Source organism: Watersipora subatra, chromosome 10 (assembly GCF_963576615.1).
Source record: "Watersipora subatra chromosome 10, tzWatSuba1.1, whole genome shotgun sequence".
NCBI lineage: Eukaryota > Metazoa > Bryozoa > Gymnolaemata > Cheilostomatida > Watersiporidae > Watersipora > Watersipora subatra.
Genome location: NC_088717.1, coordinates 34,506,494 through 34,526,147, shown reverse-complemented (window position 1 = coordinate 34,526,147; position 19,654 = coordinate 34,506,494). Strand labels below are relative to the sequence as shown.

General features: G+C 33.0%; 1 protein-coding gene across 2 annotated transcripts in view; it reads right to left on the bottom strand.

The window, feature by feature from the left end:
- The window catches only part of LOC137405978 (uncharacterized), a 32,568-nt gene extending 13,134 nt beyond the window's left edge, over nucleotides 1–19,434 (bottom strand). Inside the window, exons 1-10 of one of the 2 annotated variants that reach the window (XM_068092467.1) lie at nucleotides 19,297–19,434; nucleotides 18,734–18,820; nucleotides 16,487–16,682; nucleotides 14,615–14,755; nucleotides 13,773–13,907; nucleotides 7,064–7,122; nucleotides 6,082–6,259; nucleotides 3,371–3,568; nucleotides 2,242–2,370; nucleotides 554–596 (exon numbers count right to left, since the gene is read on the bottom strand). In XM_068092467.1, coding sequence (XP_067948568.1) covers nucleotides 554–596; nucleotides 2,242–2,370; nucleotides 3,371–3,568; nucleotides 6,082–6,259; nucleotides 7,064–7,122; nucleotides 13,773–13,907; nucleotides 14,615–14,755; nucleotides 16,487–16,682; nucleotides 18,734–18,789 — 1,135 coding nt within the window. In that variant the 5' untranslated portion in view covers nucleotides 18,790–18,820; nucleotides 19,297–19,434. Of the gene's footprint in view, nucleotides 1–553; nucleotides 597–2,241; nucleotides 2,371–3,370; nucleotides 3,569–6,081; nucleotides 6,260–7,063; nucleotides 7,123–13,772; nucleotides 13,908–14,614; nucleotides 14,756–16,486; nucleotides 16,697–18,733; nucleotides 18,821–19,296 lie in introns of both variants that reach the window. The other variant, XM_068092468.1, reaches the window with a different exon arrangement.
- Between the last annotated feature and the right edge of the window lie 220 nt (nucleotides 19,435–19,654).

Genomic DNA, 19,654 nt, shown 5'->3' with positions numbered 1-19,654 from the left:
TAAAACTCCCAAACAATCGCTTCGCTTGTGTTTGGTTGTGGAAATACTCTAAAAAAGAAGTTTGTTTGATTTCTTTTGAAAAAAGGTTCTAACCGCTATATTATATATTTATTAAAACCAGAAAAGAAAATAAATATGGAAAAATATTATCAGACTAAAAATAGCTAAGAACCTAAGTTTTCATGACAAGGCAAACAAGTGTGTCAAGAATCATTTAATGGAAATGAATGTATTTTAGGATTGAGTAAAATCTGAACAAAATCGTGCAACTGATTTAAAACTTGGAATCAAAGAATGTGTAGCTGTAGTATGAGGATGTGTAACTAGATGTTTTTTTAAATCAAACAAACTAGTTTATAAGTTTGTTTAAAAATGCACATTTATATTATAAAAATTATTTGTCAATAATTTTAATTGTAAAAAGTATAAATGTATTTTTTAATACACAATACATTATTGTCATCAATATATTTTAATAAATAGGTTGTGTGCACTTCCAGCAACTAGTTGGTTTCAAATATGAACATAAAACTATATGTAATCAGATTCTTACCAGCTGGGGGAACGAAGCTTGAAAGTGTCTGAGAGTGAACCACCTACAAGTAAATAATTCAATATCTTAGGATATACCAAAAAAATCTTTCATTAGCAGAAATGATGGGTTCGTAGTTATTGTTTTGGTTGTGTATAGAATGTTGCTTTATTTGGCATCATGTAACAACCTTAGCGGATTTAAAACTGCTGCCTGTCACATGCTAGGCTGCAATTTAGCGTTATGAGTTTTAATCGGTGTTTACATATTTTTTTTTATTGTAGATCTACTTTTCTTTTAATCTAGTGCAAATATCATCATAGCTATGCCAACTTTCCACAATATCGAAAGCTCGGATTTTAAAGCTAGCAAATAAATGTATAAGAATAAAATGTGATTCAAGTTTAATATGTAACTTTTTATTGGTCTTATTAAATACCAGCAAAATAATTTTTTCCGTTACATGCCAAAACAAAAATTAGAAGACAAAAATCAGGTATTATTAAGAGAGTTGAAGAAAGGTGTATTAAAACTTTGTAATCTAATAGTATTGCAGAGAAGTCAGAATAGTTAATTGAAGGTTTTAGTAACACAAGTTCATAAACTGAAACATATGGTTGTAGATGTAGTACATGTATGTTGGTGTCACAGAATAAAAAATTATGTTTGTCATATGTGTGGAAAGATCAATACAAATATTCTGGACATAATTTATACATGATATGAAACTTGTAACACAAATGCGGAAACAAACAAGTTCGGAATAAGATATTATATTCAAATATTAAGGGATGTGAATGTTGGAAGTGCTGTGAGCTGGAATACGTAGCCATTAGTTTATTTACTAGGAAATAATGCCATATTCAATAAAGCCTAATATTTGACAAGGGCGCATATAAATTGTCATAACGGTCTGTAAAATTTTTTGCTACCAAATTAGTTTGCATTGCATAGAATTTTACAACAGCGGCTGTGGTAAAGAATACCACAAGAATGTGACTGAATGAGCTTGGACACTTTTTTGCAATTTTTGAATAGTTCGTGAAGATGCTGATTATGCATTATTATCGTGATTATGATCATTATTATGATCGTGCAGATTATGATTTCTTTTCATTTATGTACAGATACAGCGGACTAATATATTCACTACTCACTAATCGGAAATTTTTTGTATAAAGCCTGCTAAAGCTGCAACACTCCGCCTTAAGGCCATATGTAGATGCTTGATTGAAGCAATGAAATCCAGCTTATCAAGGAAGTCGCGATGCCTAAGGCAGCTCTTTTACAGCATATAAAATAGGGCTTTTTTCAAACTTATACTTCTGAATTGTTTTTGTTTTTGAGAACAGAATGATTCGTTTAAAAGCAAAAGTGAGGTTTTGGATAATAAAAAACTAATAATTTCCTGATTCTGATTTTATACAGCATCGTAGTTATGGTCATTTAAACACAAGTATTTAGCTTAAACCACTGAAATCCAATACATTTAATTTTTACTAAAATCATTTATATTCAAAGTAATTAATAGATTGCCTAATAAAGGTTTGCATAAAACAAAAACCCAAGTAAACTGTTTGTAATAGTAATTGCATAATTTTACTTTCAGCCTAACGGTGACCGGCTGTATAGAATCAATTTAGTGAAACAAAGATTTATACAGATCATATTGGACAACAATTATAACCAGCAAAATATAATTTTTTTACCTGTACTACTTCAATCTTTTTGAGGAATAGAACTTGCAAACGGGTTACTAGTGCTGTTGTCACTAGGCCTATACTGACAAGAGCAACGACCATCAGCACAGCATCGGATGCCACTTTTAGGGCCTTCACCTACAAAAATTCATTTAGTTTAACAACCAAACATAACATGGTGCATAAAAACTAGTTACCAATATCAAAAATAAATTTTTAATGGATTTATTGTTAAATGTTGAGCTATTCCAGTTTGATAATTCTTTGGTTCTAAAGACAGGCATTAAATTGTTGTGTTTCATTTCAGGTGCTCAGGTTTTAGCAGAGAATAAACATGAAGGGTTTTTAAATCAATAAGTTTCCTTTCTAGAGCCATTCAAGGTGCGAATAATATTACTAAACACTTAAAACTAAAGTATTGATTGAAAAAAAAAATTTAAAAACTAAGTTGTTGCTAATAACTACAATGTCAGCTTAAAATACATTCAAGCCTTTACTTGCAATTTTTTTCGCTACGGGAGCTAAAGTTACAACAAACATATGTCTCAACAAATAAAGAATAATTTTTCACATGTAACACCTAAAGTCCTGTGAAGATTTACATTTTTATAAGTAACAGTAAAAAATCCTGAAAAGTTAAAAAATTTACTTTGATAAGGGAAATAATATCTAAATTTATTTAATTTCCTACAATCTATAGTGCAGTTAAATAGTGTTGCAGTGCATGTTTATATAACTCACTTCAGGGTCAAACCGACCCTGCCTTCTATTTCTCTTTAAATTAGGGTAGCAATAAGACATCTGTTAATTATTAATATTAAATATATTAATATAGTTTTGCAAATAATTTAGCTTTTTTTGTTCATTTTTATATCTTTTTATGTATAATTACTTTAGGAATTGAACCTCTAAAGTATAAAAAGCAACATACAGTGTATTCGTATGAAGTATTCTTATCCAAGCGGATTAACTTCAGGCATTTAGGTTGGACTGTATCATTTATCTATAAATGATGTGTTCAGTTTCCTATATTGTTTGAGTTTATTGTAAATTGACAAGCTTGGTAGGCCTATACATGAGGTAAGCAGACAGTCAGTATTTGTTCAAACTTATCTGTGCGGTCGTAGAGTAAACTTACTTGCGCGGTAGCATCCGTTGTCGTACCCTCAAACACTTCTCTCCAGCTGTCAGCGATTATTTGATTTGTAGTTCTCGTCCTTGAAGGGTTGTTTTTTGTTATTGATGGTAAGCTTAAGGAAACCGATGATGTCACCAGCATAAAGAGACCAAGAATTAAAGCCAAACCATTTGATAAGAAGAAATATACTTTGAAAGCCTACAAAAGATTTTTTGTATTATTTGAATTATGATTATGACCTCATCAGGAAGGGTGATTTTACAAAATTAGTTCAGCTATTAATAATTTGTACTCCAACATTTGTCAAAATTAAAATTTTCCTAACCATTTAAAGGCTGTCATAAGTATTTGCTGTTCTGTTCTGTATAAGTTCTGTTTTCTACAGAACTAAAAATGTTTTAAAACTGTCTCTTGCAATCAGTCATCAATAGTTACTTCACAGAAAAAATATTTATAAATATTGAAACCATTTAAGTATCATTATTAAGATTTTTATGTTAATTTACATTTATTTTTCTATTTGCTTATTATATTTACGAGCACCCAGGCAGGCTGATCTGGTATGAGAGACCCTCGTGTGTGAAAAATAACTGTACATTTATCCCTAAAGTACAGTGAAGTAGTTGATGGTCCCAGGTGGTAAAGCGTGGAGCTACCATACTTAAAACTGAGTTCAAATCCTGTAAAAAGCACTTTTTTTCTATAACCTCCAAGCGTTGCTTCGAACAGATAGAAGAACATGGTTCTTAGTATAGTTAACATGATAAAATGTAGAAAACATCTTCAAATGATGGTTGCAGCCTCTATTCAGAGTTTTTTATTTAAACTCAGCCATTTACATGCTAGCTAACAACAGCATTTTGAACTGAATTTTTAAAAGTGAATTGTTAGCTACTAAGTTGTATGATGTTATAGGCCTTTATAAGAAAGGCCAGAGATTAGCCTTCATAAAATGTTGTTTAGCAGTTTTTATTAAATATATTTGATGTAACTCTCATAACTGACTTTGTAAGACGCATACTAAGATGTTGCTATGCTCAACTATATAACTTAAGGGAGCCTTTAAAGATCGTGTTAACTCTTAAGAACCTTTGCACACAATAACAAAAGTACTATTATGTACCAGTTTACTAGAGTCATATTTTACAGAACTTTGTTTGGAGAAAGATTCGTACCTACACTTCAAAAAATACCCTTTTTAAACAGCAAAAGAACTTCTTTATCTATTTTGAATGACTAGCTGTACAAATTGTGATGCCTGGATCAAAGCCAGCACTGATGAGTATCAATCACTGAGTAACAATGGTACATGGGAACTAGGTGATTTTCCGCCCAATCGCAAATCGATTGGCTCTAAATGAGTCTTCAAGGCTACACACTTATCTGTTAGAAGCTTTGAATGTCTGCTAGACTATTTGCTAGTTTGTTACTTTTGTAGAAGTGTTTCATGGTAATTTTAGATAGCATAAAAAACTAGAATTCTATTAGCTTCAATTAAAACCAGAAGTTTTATTTATTTCAATTGTTTATGAAGTCATGATTTCAAATTAAAATGCTTTCAATGTAAAATGTGATGTATGCCAATAAGGTAAGTGTATGTATGTTATCTGTACTTAAAGGTAACAAGAAAACTATATATTTTATTAGAGAAGTATTGAGAACATCACTATTTGCTATTTTTTATTTTAATTTTTGCTCAAATTAAGTATCGGTTTTTTTTTGATAAATACAACAACATTTTTGGTTATTCAAAATTTTAATATGCAATTAAAAACAAATTCAAATATCACTAAAATCTAGTTCAGCAAAATTATTGTACTTAAAAACAATCATTTTAAGTTATTAAAGTAAAGCAAAGTTTAAATAAGGAATTTTTTGTGAATATTTACTAAAGGAAAATGTTCAGAATGCTGATTGGTTGAGACTAACCTTTATAGATAGAACAGCTGTGAAATATGTAAAATTCAGTTGTGTTCAAATTTAGCAAAAGAACTGAGCAATAAAAATTACAAATGTCATTTTTGATTTATCAACTATTCAAAATAACAATTTGCTTGTAACCTCTGTAAGGGGCTGGTCAATTGTGAGGAAATAGAGAAACATTTGTTTATACACTGAATGAGGTAAACGCATATAAACTTTGTGATAAAGGGCAGCCATTTTGTAAAATTTAACACTGCAACTTTTTACTCTGCAAAGTACAATAGCATCAATTAAACACACCTCTCAATACATTCTTGTGGTCAAAAATAAAACCAGTTTTGTAAAAGTTTTTGTTTGTATCCCACAGTTGAAAACTAAGTTTAGCCATTTTATATGAGTTAATGGCAAAACCTTGTTCCACTGCAAGTTTGTCTATTGATATTTTACAATTACTCAGATATCTTCAATTTAACGCTTTTCAATAGATTGTTAGTTGTTAATGGCATTTCATAGTTCAATGTTATTTTGCCTTAAGCCACGACCTGATTTTATGCTGAGAGTTTGGCAGTCAGTAATATAAACATTACCAAAAGAGTTCGCCGAATAGCATTGTCTGTTGCAAATCTTCTCCGAAATTTTGAGCTTTTTAAGTTTATTTGATATGCTGATATTGCACTCAAGTAGAAAGTCAAATTTAGAAATTATTATTTTCAGCTTTGCAAACTTCAATGATGCCCAAAAAGTATCTTTAAGGAACTTTGAATAATAAATAACTACAAGTATCTCACCCGCCTTGACTTGTTAACGCAGATGTTGGAGCATGTTATAAAGAACAGGACAGTTCCATAGATAATGCCCATCCCAATGCGAGCATTTATGGTATAGCTTTGACCTTCTCTGTTTGTCATTATAATTATTCCAAATACGAAGCAGGGTATTGAAAGAAACAGTTCAGAAAAGAGGATTCTACAATGGGAAAAACAGCTTAAAATATTTTACCCATTCAGTGCACAAAAAATTTAAAAAAAGTCAATAAGCCTAACTTGCCAATAGGTCAGCCTTTACATCACTATTTATAAATTAGGCAGCACTTTCTAAGCATAGTATTACTTTTTTCTAGTCTTTTGGGAAAAATTTTATATACAGCCAGTAAACTGTTATTGAAAATCAGTTTGTTCTACCTTAGACTTAGGCTTTTGCTTGCTAAAGAATTTAAACTGCTGACAGTGGCAAGTAACTGAGTTTTAATCACAGTGAATGCCACAAAGATGTTATAAAAGGTTAATATAGCTGATACAAGCAGTTGATACGAGCAGTTGATATAAAGAGCTGATACGAACAGTTGATACTAAAAAAAATATATGATATTACAGGTTTTAATTATACTAGATTTCAATTAGACGCACGTGAATTTAAAGCCAATAGTGTAAATAATTTGGTATTTGTTTATTCTTCCAACAAATAACAATGAGTTTAATAACAAAAATATTATTTAATTAATATTGTTTATAAAGCATTAAAACTGATATTTAATCTTCATTCATTTCCCAAGCATTTTGAATCCAGCTTTCACTCACTTTATTATTAAACAAATATTTCATAAGTTAAATTTTGATTATATTTTATCAATACCAGACTTAATTGAGTACTGAAGGCTATGTTAAAAATTATTTGGCATTTGTCATTGAAAAAACTCACTTAAAATCAAGGGATTATGTAACTTTATGATTCAGTCAGTTATAAGCCTCTCTTACAGTAAATACCACTTACATTCCCATGCGACGAACAACTGCTTTAATTTTCTTGTCATATACGTCATTCGTAACAGGCTACAACATAGACAGGAAGTTCAATCAATGAAGTAAAATTTGCTAAATTAATTTTAAGCTATACTCAAAGACTATGAGAATATAAGTAAGTTGTTTTATTTTTCTGTACTTCTGCGTGCAACAATAACAGCTTGCAAAGTGTAAGGAAAACACGCAGTTATTCTTTTACATATAGACACAAAGCTTTATTCTAAAGCAGCATTACTATGCTTGAAAGTTCCAATTATAATCACACTTTTAAATGGCAAAAAAAAGCTTTTAGCAAGCTTTTAGCAAGCTCTTAGAAAGAAAAATTAATGTTTGTTCAGTAGCCTCAATTTTGATATAGATTTCTAAAAGCTTTGTTACAGTTAAGCTGCACCTAGCGTTGTATAGGTGACATTATTTTGTGTGCATTTTGCACCGCAAAGTTAACCTTGGTATTTGTTTTACTTCTTCATATTTATCGTGCAGTATAGCCTTAAAAATCTAGATCTTTTAGATTGTTTTGGGAGCTCTAGGTCTTCACTTTTATAAAGAGCCTTTGGCTATAACCATCTATCTCGGTATGCTCTAATTGTTTGTTTACATTGTTTTAGAGCTCAAGGTCTCTACGTTGATAAGGTCCTAGGTGATTATGATTCTAAATGGGTTCAAGGTCATAGATTTCTATGTTCTGGAGCTTTACAGCCTGAATAATTGCTTAAAACGAGCCAGTAATTATGTGCAATCTTTACAGCAGTAGAAAACTGACCAGCTATTGGTACTATTGAGTGAGTGAGCGAGTTGATGAGTGTGCGCGTGGCACACACACACGCACGCACGCACGCATGCCCGCATGCACGCACATACACACTCATCAACTGAATGAATGAATGAATGAATAAGTGAATGAATGAATAAGTGAATGAATGAATGAGTGAATGAGTGAACAAAGGAATCAGTAAATGGGTGAATGAGTGGGTGAGGAGGAGCCTATGATGACAATATTGAGATATGCTGCTAGAGCAATGACTTTCTATATAACCCTAATCAGCGTATATTACCCTGTTTCCTCTCATAGTTGCATGGAACTGTTTGCGTTTCTACCATAAATGATAAGACCAAACAACTCACTGCTGAGCCTTTTTTTGGGCTATCTTGTCTTGTCACAATGGTATTATAATTTTTAGAAGCATATCAGATAACAGAAAAGGTTTAAACTGAACATTTTTCTAGTTTGTTTCCATAAAATTTGTTAATGTGGAACTAAATAAAAATAAAAACTTAAAATTGTTTACTGACATATAAAAAGTTTAGAAACAGACAAAAAGTAACTTTTGTGAAAGCAATCGCCATGCTACTGGCAATCCTATGCCAAGATACTGTTTTACATGTAAAGATGTATGGTTTATCAACTGCTACCATCCGTGTCAACGTTTCACAATACCTGTCCAATGAAGAAGGTTGTTTGTTGTGCAATGTTTAATTTCGCAGCACTTCAGCCAGCTATTGTATTATGGTTTATGACGAAATAAAGACCAGAGGAAACAAAATGATTTGACTGGTTGTTGCAGACAATGGAATTTTCATAAACAAGGATGAGTCAGGGAAAATGCACAGAATCAAATTGCCGTACGACCTGATGACCTCCGGCATCCTACAAATACGCGTATTCATTATTTAGCAGAAAGGAGTATTATCTCATCCTCCTTGACCTCTTTGCCCATTAGTAAAGAACAATAAAAAAGTCATGTAAAAGTGCATTACTCATTCACAAAAGCTAGACAGAACTGAAACTTAAACATGTGATTTGCACAACGACAAAAAATGAACAACCAATATTATCATTTTAAGATTGTGACACTTCATACCATTTTCCTTTCAACAAAGGATAATAAGCTACCAATGCTAATAAGCTAACAATACTAATATGCTACCAATACCAATAAGCTACCAATGCCAATAAGCTACCAATACCAATAAGCTACTAATACCAATAAGCTAGCAATACCAAAAAACTACCAATACCAATAAGCTACCAATACCAATAAGCTACCAATGCCAATAAGCTACCAATACCAATAAGCTACCAATGCCAATAAGCTACCAATACCAATAAGTTACCAATACCAATAAGCTACTAATACCAATAAGCTACCAATACCAATAAGCTACCAATACCAATAAGCTACCAATGCCAATAAGCTACCAATACTAATAAGCTACCAATACCAATAAGCTATCAATACCAAAAAGCTACCAATGCCAATAATCTACCAATGCCAATAAGCTACCAATACCAATATGCTACCAATACCAATAAGCTACCAATACCAATAAGCTACCAATGCCAATAAGCTACCAATAAGCTACCAATACCAATAAGCTACCAATACCAATAAGCTATCAATACCAATAAGCTACCAATACCAATAAGCTACCAATGCCAATAAGCTACCAATACAAATAAGCTACCAATGCCAATACGCTATCAATACCAATAAGCTACCAATACAAATAAGCTACCAATACCAATAAGCTACCAATGCCAATAAGCTATCAATACCAATAAGCTACCAATACCAATAACCTACCAATACCAATAAGCTACCAATACCAATAAGCTACCAATACTAATAAGCTACCAATACTAATAAGCTACCAATACCAATAAGCTACCAATGCCAGTGAGCTACCAATACCAATAAGCTATCAATACCAATAAGCTACCAATACCAATAACCTACCAATACCAATAAGCTACCAATACTAATAAGCTACCAATACCAATAAGCTACCAATACCAATAAGCTACCAATACCAATAAGCTATCAATACCAATCAGCTACCAATACCAATAAGCTACCAATACCAATAAGACACCAATACCAATAAAAGCTTATACATACATATCATGTTTTTAAAATTATGTGCAATGTAAAATAATTTCTCTGGTAATAATTCACAACCTGGCAGATGTTCCATTTTAACTAATTAGCATTATTGTGTGGTGATTCAGATATAAAAGGACATATTTTCAGTTAGCCAAGCAAAAAATACTTGGATTTCTCATCATACGTCAACAATTATTGATCAAGTTAAGTTCAATAACGTGATTCACCAGTTCCATCGTCTCATGATTGAATTGGAGAATCCTGTTACTAATGTAATTCTCTTGGTCATACTTTAGCTCTGGGCACTGCGTTATTACCCTGAAAAATCTAAGATGCGGTTTCGTTTTTATCAACGCATAGTTGCGGTTTATGTATGTTGCAAGACAAATTGTTATTCATACAAAAATTTTGAAAACCTTTTCAAAAGTAGGTCAAAGAGTTCATATAATGAGCTCTGTTAAAAGGTCAACTGTGTTTGGTTGGTTGAAGATAAAAATACAGCAAAACCTGCATTTGAATGCCACCTTCCATTGAACTCCCCTTTGATTGAACACTACCTCAATTTCACCCATATACTATTTGACATTCTTCATCTTTATAAACCCACAATAACAATGGGTCAGTAGAGTAGTGTCTACAAAACAAACTAATGACTCGATTACATCAATAACAATTAATTTTTTTGTTGTTTCTGTTCGTTTCGAAGCCCGTTTTCCAACTCCAAGTCTTTAGGTTTTTTCGTTAAAAATTTTTATTGTAACATCCTAAAAATACTACTTAGTAACTGTATTAGGCTAACAGTAGTTCCTTTTTTAGCCCAGTCTTGATACTCCGATGTATGTGGGAAAATCTTTCGTATTTACCGGTGAAAGTTTATTAATATGTATTTTGAGGCTAACAGTTTGAAGCTATTTTAATTACACATAGTTTTTTTTCATTTTCACTAGAAGTTTCTATTCCAAATGGCTTTGCGTAAAAATTTTGCTTTGCCTAGAAAGATTTTAGATGCTAATATCAACTAGCTCAGGTGTGCAAAAGACTGATTAAGGTAGGAAGACATTGTGGAATGTATCAAAGAGACATAAGAATATGAAATGGTTCCAAACAGAAGCACTAGTCAGAATGCAACTGACCAAACAAACGATGCTAATACTTTTGTTTTAAAAATGTTAATGTTTGTTTTAAGATGTTAATTTTTGTTGCTGCATGTATTATAATTATGGTTTGTCTAGCTCATTTGTTCTTAAATATGTATCCGTAACATTAGATAGATATCTGATAGATTATAATTATTGTAAAACTGGTAAATTAGCAGATTTATAGCAAACTAGTGAAATTCCCAATGTTGCGCGGGTATTAAAACAGCTTATAAAAAGTGGCAGGTAATGTAGTTGCCTGTCACTTGCCATTCAAGTGGCTAAATGCCAATTGGCAATTAGCCGGTTTCTAATTTGAGCAAGATAGTATCAGTATCACTAAACTTACTATTAAGAGCAGTGAGAGCAAACTTTAATGATGTTTCGCATAAGCCAGTCGCTATGCATATCTTAACCTAGTTAGCGACTTATATCACCCAATGACTCAATGCATCTTGTGTAGTTCAACTGGTTAGCTAGTTGTCTGGAGAACGGGAGGTTCCAAGATACAAATCTATTGCAATACGGGTTTCTCATTTCGAGATGTTAATAGCTATAGCGGAACAGGCCAAATCACAGACCAAATCTCAGATCAAATCACAGACCAAATCACAGACAAATCACAGACCAAATCACAGACCAAATCACAGACCAAATCACAGACAAATCACAGACCAAATCACAGACCAAATCACAGACCAAATCACAGACCAAATCACAGACCAAATCACAGACCAAATCACAAACCAAATCACAGACCAAATCACAGACCAAATCACAGACCAAATCACAGACCAAATCACAAACACTGAGATTTCTATAAATAGATTATTTTATAGCATGATTGCTGTAATCTGAACTCATCTTACAATGGATCGAGGGTTTGGCTGCAAACTGTAGCAAACGTATTGATGAGTACAACGGATTTTTATGCAAACTTGTTAAATATAGTCATAAAATGAAAATTTCAAATTTAAATTGAACTATAAGACTGAAAAGCTTCCACAAGTTGCAATGCAGGCTATAAAATTCTTGTAGTTTAATTTTAAGCTATAAATATCAACTGGTCAAGACATGTATCAGCTTCCTCGCGCATATTTATTTAGAGGTATACCACAAAATGGAAGTAAGTTAGCAAGTTTCTTACATCCAAAAAGGTGAATGTCGCACCGCCCGAAGCATAGCGCAAAATATAGTTGACATTCAAGTCACCTGTGAAAGGGTTAAATCTATCTTCTCATCATTCTAACAAGGTGTTTAAGAAATCTATTGTTTGAACGTCACCTGTAATAAACCATCACTCTAAAGAAAAGTTGAAAAAATAGAGTACCATGGCGCTCAAATAAAGCTTTTATGGTATAGGAAAATTGATAGCAAAGATATGTAAGCTAAGAAACAAAAAAGCATAAGCTAACAATAATGTTTGCTATATACTGTAATTATTTGCATACAAAATTTCTGGTTTAAAGCTTTTCTAACTCAACACTTCTGCAGTGGTGATTTTTATTTTAAAATGCATGCTTTCTTTAGCAGCACTAATCCATTTGTGTCGCAACTAATCGGGTAGTTGCTAAAATAGATTTGCTGCAGCAACTGCTACAATTAAGTAAGGCTTGTCATAGCTTGTAGCTCACATGCTCACAGTCACCCTATGAGCTACCAGGTAAAGGAAAGGCACACAATTAAATGTTTAAAAATGGCAATATTTAGCAAAGGAACTACACAGGCTAGGCATGTACACCCACATTCTCTTCACGATGCATGGACAAATGTATTATTTAGTAAAAATATCTGTACTTACTGTATGTTGACCAATTAAGTTGCCTTTACAATAAATATAATTGTATAATAAATTGTTATAAATCATATAATAAAAGTTATTTGCAAATATTATGTTCTAGTTTAATTTACTGAAAACCCTACAGCATTTACCAAAGATTAAAAAAGCCCTAAATGTACATAAATGAGGTGCCAATGAGTTCCGATGAACGCAGTTGTTTCTACCATGATGTGGCTGGTAGTTATTGGACCAGGAATCTTTTTGTCTTTGTCATTTATGGCATAAACTTGCCTTTTTACTATTTCAATTCTTATATATTATACATAAATTTGTTTGAGAAGCAAGTTTTGCAGACATCCTGTCTATTAACAAAACTGTTCTCAAGAAATATTGGGCACCCAGTCTGTATTATTCTGACATTGAAATTAAGGGCTAGACAACTAAAAATTACGACCGTACTTTGTGGTCTACTCCAAAGGCCGCCAATTTACACATATGTGTAGGCTCAAGAATCATGTCAAAATTGGCCAGTTTTTTCAAAAAACATATAAACTTAGTTTTTATTCTTCTGTTGTCAATGATATTCAGATACTGCTATGTTACACCAAACCAGGCCAAAAAGGCCCTTATCATTTGATATTTAATAAGTTAAAATACCTAATAAACTATAAATTAATAATAAACTGTGCGTCTAGACTAAGCGGTCCATATTAATAATCACCACTGTATATAATATCTGAAAACATCTCCATTTATTCGCATTTTTAATCATCACTATATAATAGTGATGATTAAATTGACGAAATATGTGAAAAAATATGATTAACTACGCTAGGTGATTGTGTGTTGGTGAGTCTATGAAAGCATAGTTTATCGTACCACACGATGAGTAGCCGGTCTTCCACAGAAGGAAATGGATTGCAGAAACAAATAGCTGCGTGTGATGTTCAGCATCATTATGGCCAAAGCTAGCGAGGCCATCAGACAATCTAGTATAAAGATGGCTTCCAGCTTCTGAAATATTGAATATTAAGTGATGGAGTAGTATTCTAACGATATGCTAATTCTACTAGTAATAGTGAGATAGCAGCTTGTCACGCAGCTCTCAGAAAAGACATTTGGCCTTAAATTGCTCTCTCTCTTGTGCAGGTTTTGTTACACTCTGACAGGCAACTGTTTAGCTAAAACTTAGTTTTAAAGGTAATATTTTCAAAACCAAAATGTTTTAGCATGAACTTGGGTCTCAAACGCAGAAATTGTAAATAGATCGAAGAGATTTTATAACTAATTATAAAGTTCCAATCCCTGCAATAAGTCACTTTGTAATAATCGTCAGCAGGTATTGGTGGCGGGAAATGAGGTGAGCCTTCTATTTCAGACATTGTAATCTGTAAGGTTTACAGCTTACAAGTTTTGCCACTTAGAAACAAGCTTGCTTACAAACTTTATTACTTAGAAACTAGACAGAAGTTTAGGCGCTTAGAAGATTGATATCCTCAAGGCTTGTCAAGAACTTCATGGTGTAAATAAGTAATGAATGACTCAAGCTTCATTATATTCAAAGCTTGGTGATTTAAAAACTTGATGACATGGGCAACTTGATGATTTCACACCTTAGTGACTTAACAACTTGAAGACGTAAAAGCTAAACAACTTGATAGCTTAAATATTGGTGACCTGAAGACTTCACTATATAATATCCATATAGATTAGTTACTTACGGGATCAGAATACAGGTGATTGCGGGAGCTTGCTGGATGGCATAGGTGAGCTGAAACTTGACTTATTGAGACAGCTGAGAATATGAGTAATGCAAAGGAGACCACGACTCCAGAGATGCTCAGAATGAAACCCAATTTGACCTGTTATAATCAGAAGCAACTATCTTTTATCTTTTCGTTTGCAGTGACATTTTATTAATGCAATTGATATAAAAGTGATAATATAAGTGACAAAGAAATCAAGTTCTCATGAGAAGTTAAATGTATTCATGCAAGTAGCCTTTTCTTAAAATAAACTTTCATTTGAAGGTTGACTTGCAACAAAGTTTACATTACGGTTGATCATCATCGTGATCGGTTGTTCATCATGTCTTACTCTGCTGTGTTGAAAGTTCAAAATATGTAGAAATGTGATTAAAAACTCTTAAAAGCTCAAAATGGAAATATTAATTGCTGCCATCCCAAAAATGGCCATAGGTTGGAATCCCTCTTAAAACCGCTCAAATGTAACATAGTTGAACACGATATGCTTCTGTTTACACTTTCATACAACCCCATATGTCGAAATGTTTTCACAAATAAACTTCACGCATTAAATAAAACTATGCCCATTGTCCTTACGCGTCTATTTCATTATCACTGTAATGTTGTCACTCTGACCACTGATATCTCAAAACCTAGCCTAAAATTAGTTTAATTTTTCAACCTTAGCTCAAAGGGCTGCATACCATCCTCTGATAAGCATAAGAGCCTGTTGATCACCTGTGATGAAGTGTTGCAAAAATTGTTCCCAAAAATTGTTCCCAATCTGCAGAAATTTTCCGCCAAATGGCATGGAAAAAACTGTAATGCAAATTTTGTTTCGATTCAACCTTTAAATATACGCTTGCATTATCAGGGCTCTCACGCTCTCTTTTACTTCACTCTCTTTCTCTCTCTCCCTTCGTCTCTCTCTATCTCCCTCTCCCCTCTCTTCCTCCCTCTCCTTCCCTCTCCCTCTTCCTCTCCCTCTCCTTCTCCCTCTCTTGCCCTCTTTCTCCCTCCTTTTCCCTCTCCCTCTCTTTCCCTCTATCCCTCCCTTTCCCCCTCCCTCTTCCTCCCTCTCCCTCCCTCTTCCTTTCCCTCTCCCTCTCGCTCCCTCCTTTTCCCTCTCCCTCTCCTTCTCTCTCTCTCCCTCTATCCCTCCTTTTCCTTTCTTCTCTCGTTCTCTCCCCTTCTTTCCCTCTCTCTCTCCCTCTCTCTCTCCCCCTCTCTCTTTTACTTTTCTACATTTTCCTCCTTTGCTTTTTATTCTTCCCTAACCTTATGTTATGTTTGCTATCTCGTTCTATTTTCTCTTTTATTCTTTATCACTAATCCAGGGTGTTTTATAGTATCCTTTTTAACTCAATGTTTCTTTTGCGACTCTTCTTCAATTCCATGTTTCTTTCGCTATTTCTCTCACTCCTTTTATGCTTCTGTATCTACCTTGTTCTCTTTCTTCCTATTTCACTTATCCAATATTTCTTGTCTCAGATACTTTCCTCTTTTTATCTTTCTTCATTTCTGTTATATTCTCTTAGTTCTCTTTGGATCCCTCAATTTCATTCAGCTTTCCTTAAGAATTTTATGATCTCTGTCTTTCTTTGCGATTTTCTTTTTTCATTATCATTTTTACCTCCTACTCTTTTTTTCATTTTCTAACCGGCAGATCAAATCAAAAATATGTTAGCAAAAACTAAAAATAGTTTCATTGTTTTATTAATCAACGACAAGTGCCCTTCGACGCTATACAAACTAATAATAGTCAAATTGTTAAAACACTCAACAACTCAAAAGGTTTTTTATTAAACAGGTTTTTTAAATAATGCTGTCTTTGTTTAGAAAAATTACCTTTTTTTCGTTGTTAGCTTTTGCAACGCGCACCGTCACAATAGAGGCTGTAAGAAGAGGAGCGCCACAAAAAGCTCCGCTACATGAAAGAGCATTAACAGAGCCATAACTGTCTCCTACTTCATCTGACATAACCGTCTCTGCTACTCCCACAACAACAACTAGTATCACCAGCATCATTTCCGCTAATCCAAATCTAAAACCAGAAAACTAGATCATGTTATTATTTCCGATAAGCAATGGTGCTATTATGAAAAAACATTGTTCTAAAACTTGATGCTCAGTTTTTTATCAATCTTTTTTTTTGTCATTTCTAGACCCTCAAAAATGAGGAACCTTAGAAACATCAAAATCCTTTTCAAATGCATTCTATACTTTGAGTTTTAAAGTGTGTCATACAATAACTATTATGTAACCTAATTACACTGTGTAACCTTTATGTAATCTAATGACTAAAAAAAGTTATCAAGTTAGGTATAGATAGACAGAATATTCCCATATAAGTTTGTTTGTTATACATTGAATACAGACTGATATTTAGCAGAGGGTTAGAGAGAGATGGAGGTTAAAATAGGTGGTTAGAGAAAAATAGGGAGTGAACCAGAGAGCTTGAAAAGGATAAAGAAGTGAAGAGAATAGAGAAGGATAACAAACGAAACATAATTATAACTAAAAAGGGGCAGTTAATAAAACAGAGTATACTATGCTTGTATATGTATTTTGTAAAAAGACAAGCAGCTTTAATTTAAACCATAACTGTCACGAACAACTTTTATCGTATTTGCTAAGTAAATCAGACACGCTAATTCCGATTTTGTACTCAAAATAAAGATTAGTCAACTAACCTTCAAAGTCATTTAGGCTTTTTTAAAGCGTTTCAATATCCGTTTCGAAAACAGCACAATCGGCATTACAAGCTCCGCCCATAAATATGTGACGAAACCTAGCTTTTTCAGGAACGGAAGTTAGGAATGTTTAGTCCGATTTAGAACAATAGAGATGGGTGTCTTAAAACCCATTATTATCTAAATCCAGCCTGTAAAATAATTTCAGATTTTTATGAAAGGTATATAAGCTATTTAAAATTGCTTGTAGCTTGTTACATGATGTTTAAATGGGCTGGACGCTGAGGAAAATTAGCTCAAAAACCGCGGTTTTATCACAAGCTAGCGTTGTTATCGCGCTTTTTTAAATATGCAATGTTAAATAGCTCATTTACCTTCCAGAAAAAACTGATATTGTTTTTAAGGCTGAATTTAGATATTAATGGATTTTAAAACACCCATATCTATTATTCTAAATCGGTCTAAACATCCCTACGTAACTTCTGTTACTAAAAAGCTAGGTTACGTCACATATTTATGGGCGGAGCTTGTTATGCCGATCGTGTTGTTTTCAAGACCGATATTAAAACGTTGTAAAAAAGCCTTCATTACTCTGAAAGTTAGTGGACTAATCCTTATTTTGAGTAAAAAATTGGAATCAGCGTGTCTGATTCACCTAGTAAATACGATAAAAGTTGTTCGTGACAGTTATGGTTTAATCAGGAATAATATGGCTGTAGAAAGCTTTATAATCATTCGAAAATAGGCAATACGCACTGTATGTATGTACATGCAGTATATTGACTCAAGAAATTAACAAAAATAATTTCTATAATTCTATTAAATCTTATTCTTAGCACTCTCAGTTTTGAGCCAATTTATGAGAGACAGAATTTATTCAGCAAATCTGTACTTTATTTCAAACACGGTTCACTCTCTTGAAAGAAACCAGAGCAAAGCATAAAAATTCTGAGACTGTGTCAGCAGAAGTATATAGGTATCTAATCAAACTACTAGCAAGATGATGGCAGTCACTGAGCTCACAGAGACATTGTCAGGTCTTAAACTGCACTGTAGACTAAGTCCTGCGCTTCTATAGTTTTTATGTTATAAAGTAACAGAATCAGCACAATAAGTTTATTAAAACTTTTTATTGTATGTCCGTACACTTAGTCAACAAAAGAGCACAAACTACCGTGAATTCAATTGAAACAGTTGCAATAGTCAATCTAAACACATAGTAGTAGCCTTATATTTGCTGGCTGCATAGGAGCTCCATGTTATGAAACAACCACTTCTATGTCAAAAGGATTTAACATAAAGATAGACTAACGTTTTGCTCAAGTGTGTTGCTACTCCCAAATATTATTAGGTTACAAATCATAGTTTTCAATCAGACCTGGTTGATTTAGATTCAACTCACCCCGTGATAACTGATTGTTGCTCCTTTTTTAAGGGACCTGATGTTGTGTTACTCATCTTGTTAGTTAGGAGTTCTTCCTTGAAGGTTCTATAATAGCAGTATGCTTTATAGTTGATATACAATATATTTATCATAAGTTAATCTCATAAAGTGCTGTTAGAGTAATTCCGTTTGTGATCCTACATTCTTAAATCACTTGGCACAAAAAACTGTGCTCTGAGTCATTTGTTGAAAACAAATGCAGTGAAAAGTGAGAAAACTTTCTTGTGATAAGTAAAGCCCAGCTTTGCTGGAGTAAACCTGAGTGACCTTGAGTAAACTTGAATAATCTTGACTAAACTTTGTTCTCAGTGGTGTAAAAGATAATTCAACACTCAAAAGGTTGAGTGTTGAATCTTTTGAGTTGCATCTCTGATAAAACTCAAGAGATTGAAATGTATCAGAGATTATTACCATTTCTGAAATCCTTTGAGCTGCATTCAAATTGTGTTGCCTGTACTTAATTATAACTAATTGAGTACAGTATATAACTCAAAACTAATAAAATTAAACATTAGACTCACCAAATTATATGTTAGAAGAGATTATTTGTACTGTCATTATATGAAACCAGCCATCACTTGTTTACTACTTTGTAAAACTATGCCTAACGGGTGAGTTATAGCTAGTAGTAGTTTCTCCTGGCCTAACGAGGAAATTAGTTGATTACTGATGACAAATTTAAACAACGAAGTCAGTGAAGCAAATAATTTTACTGTATATTCTCGAATTTAAGCCATACATAAATTTTATGGCACATACATGTCAAACTTCCGGCTCGCAGGCTAAATTCGGCTCACTATGTAATCATATCTTGCCCACAAGATCATTCCACATTATCATTATTCATGGCTCATGGGTATGAAGCAATACAGGGTTGGG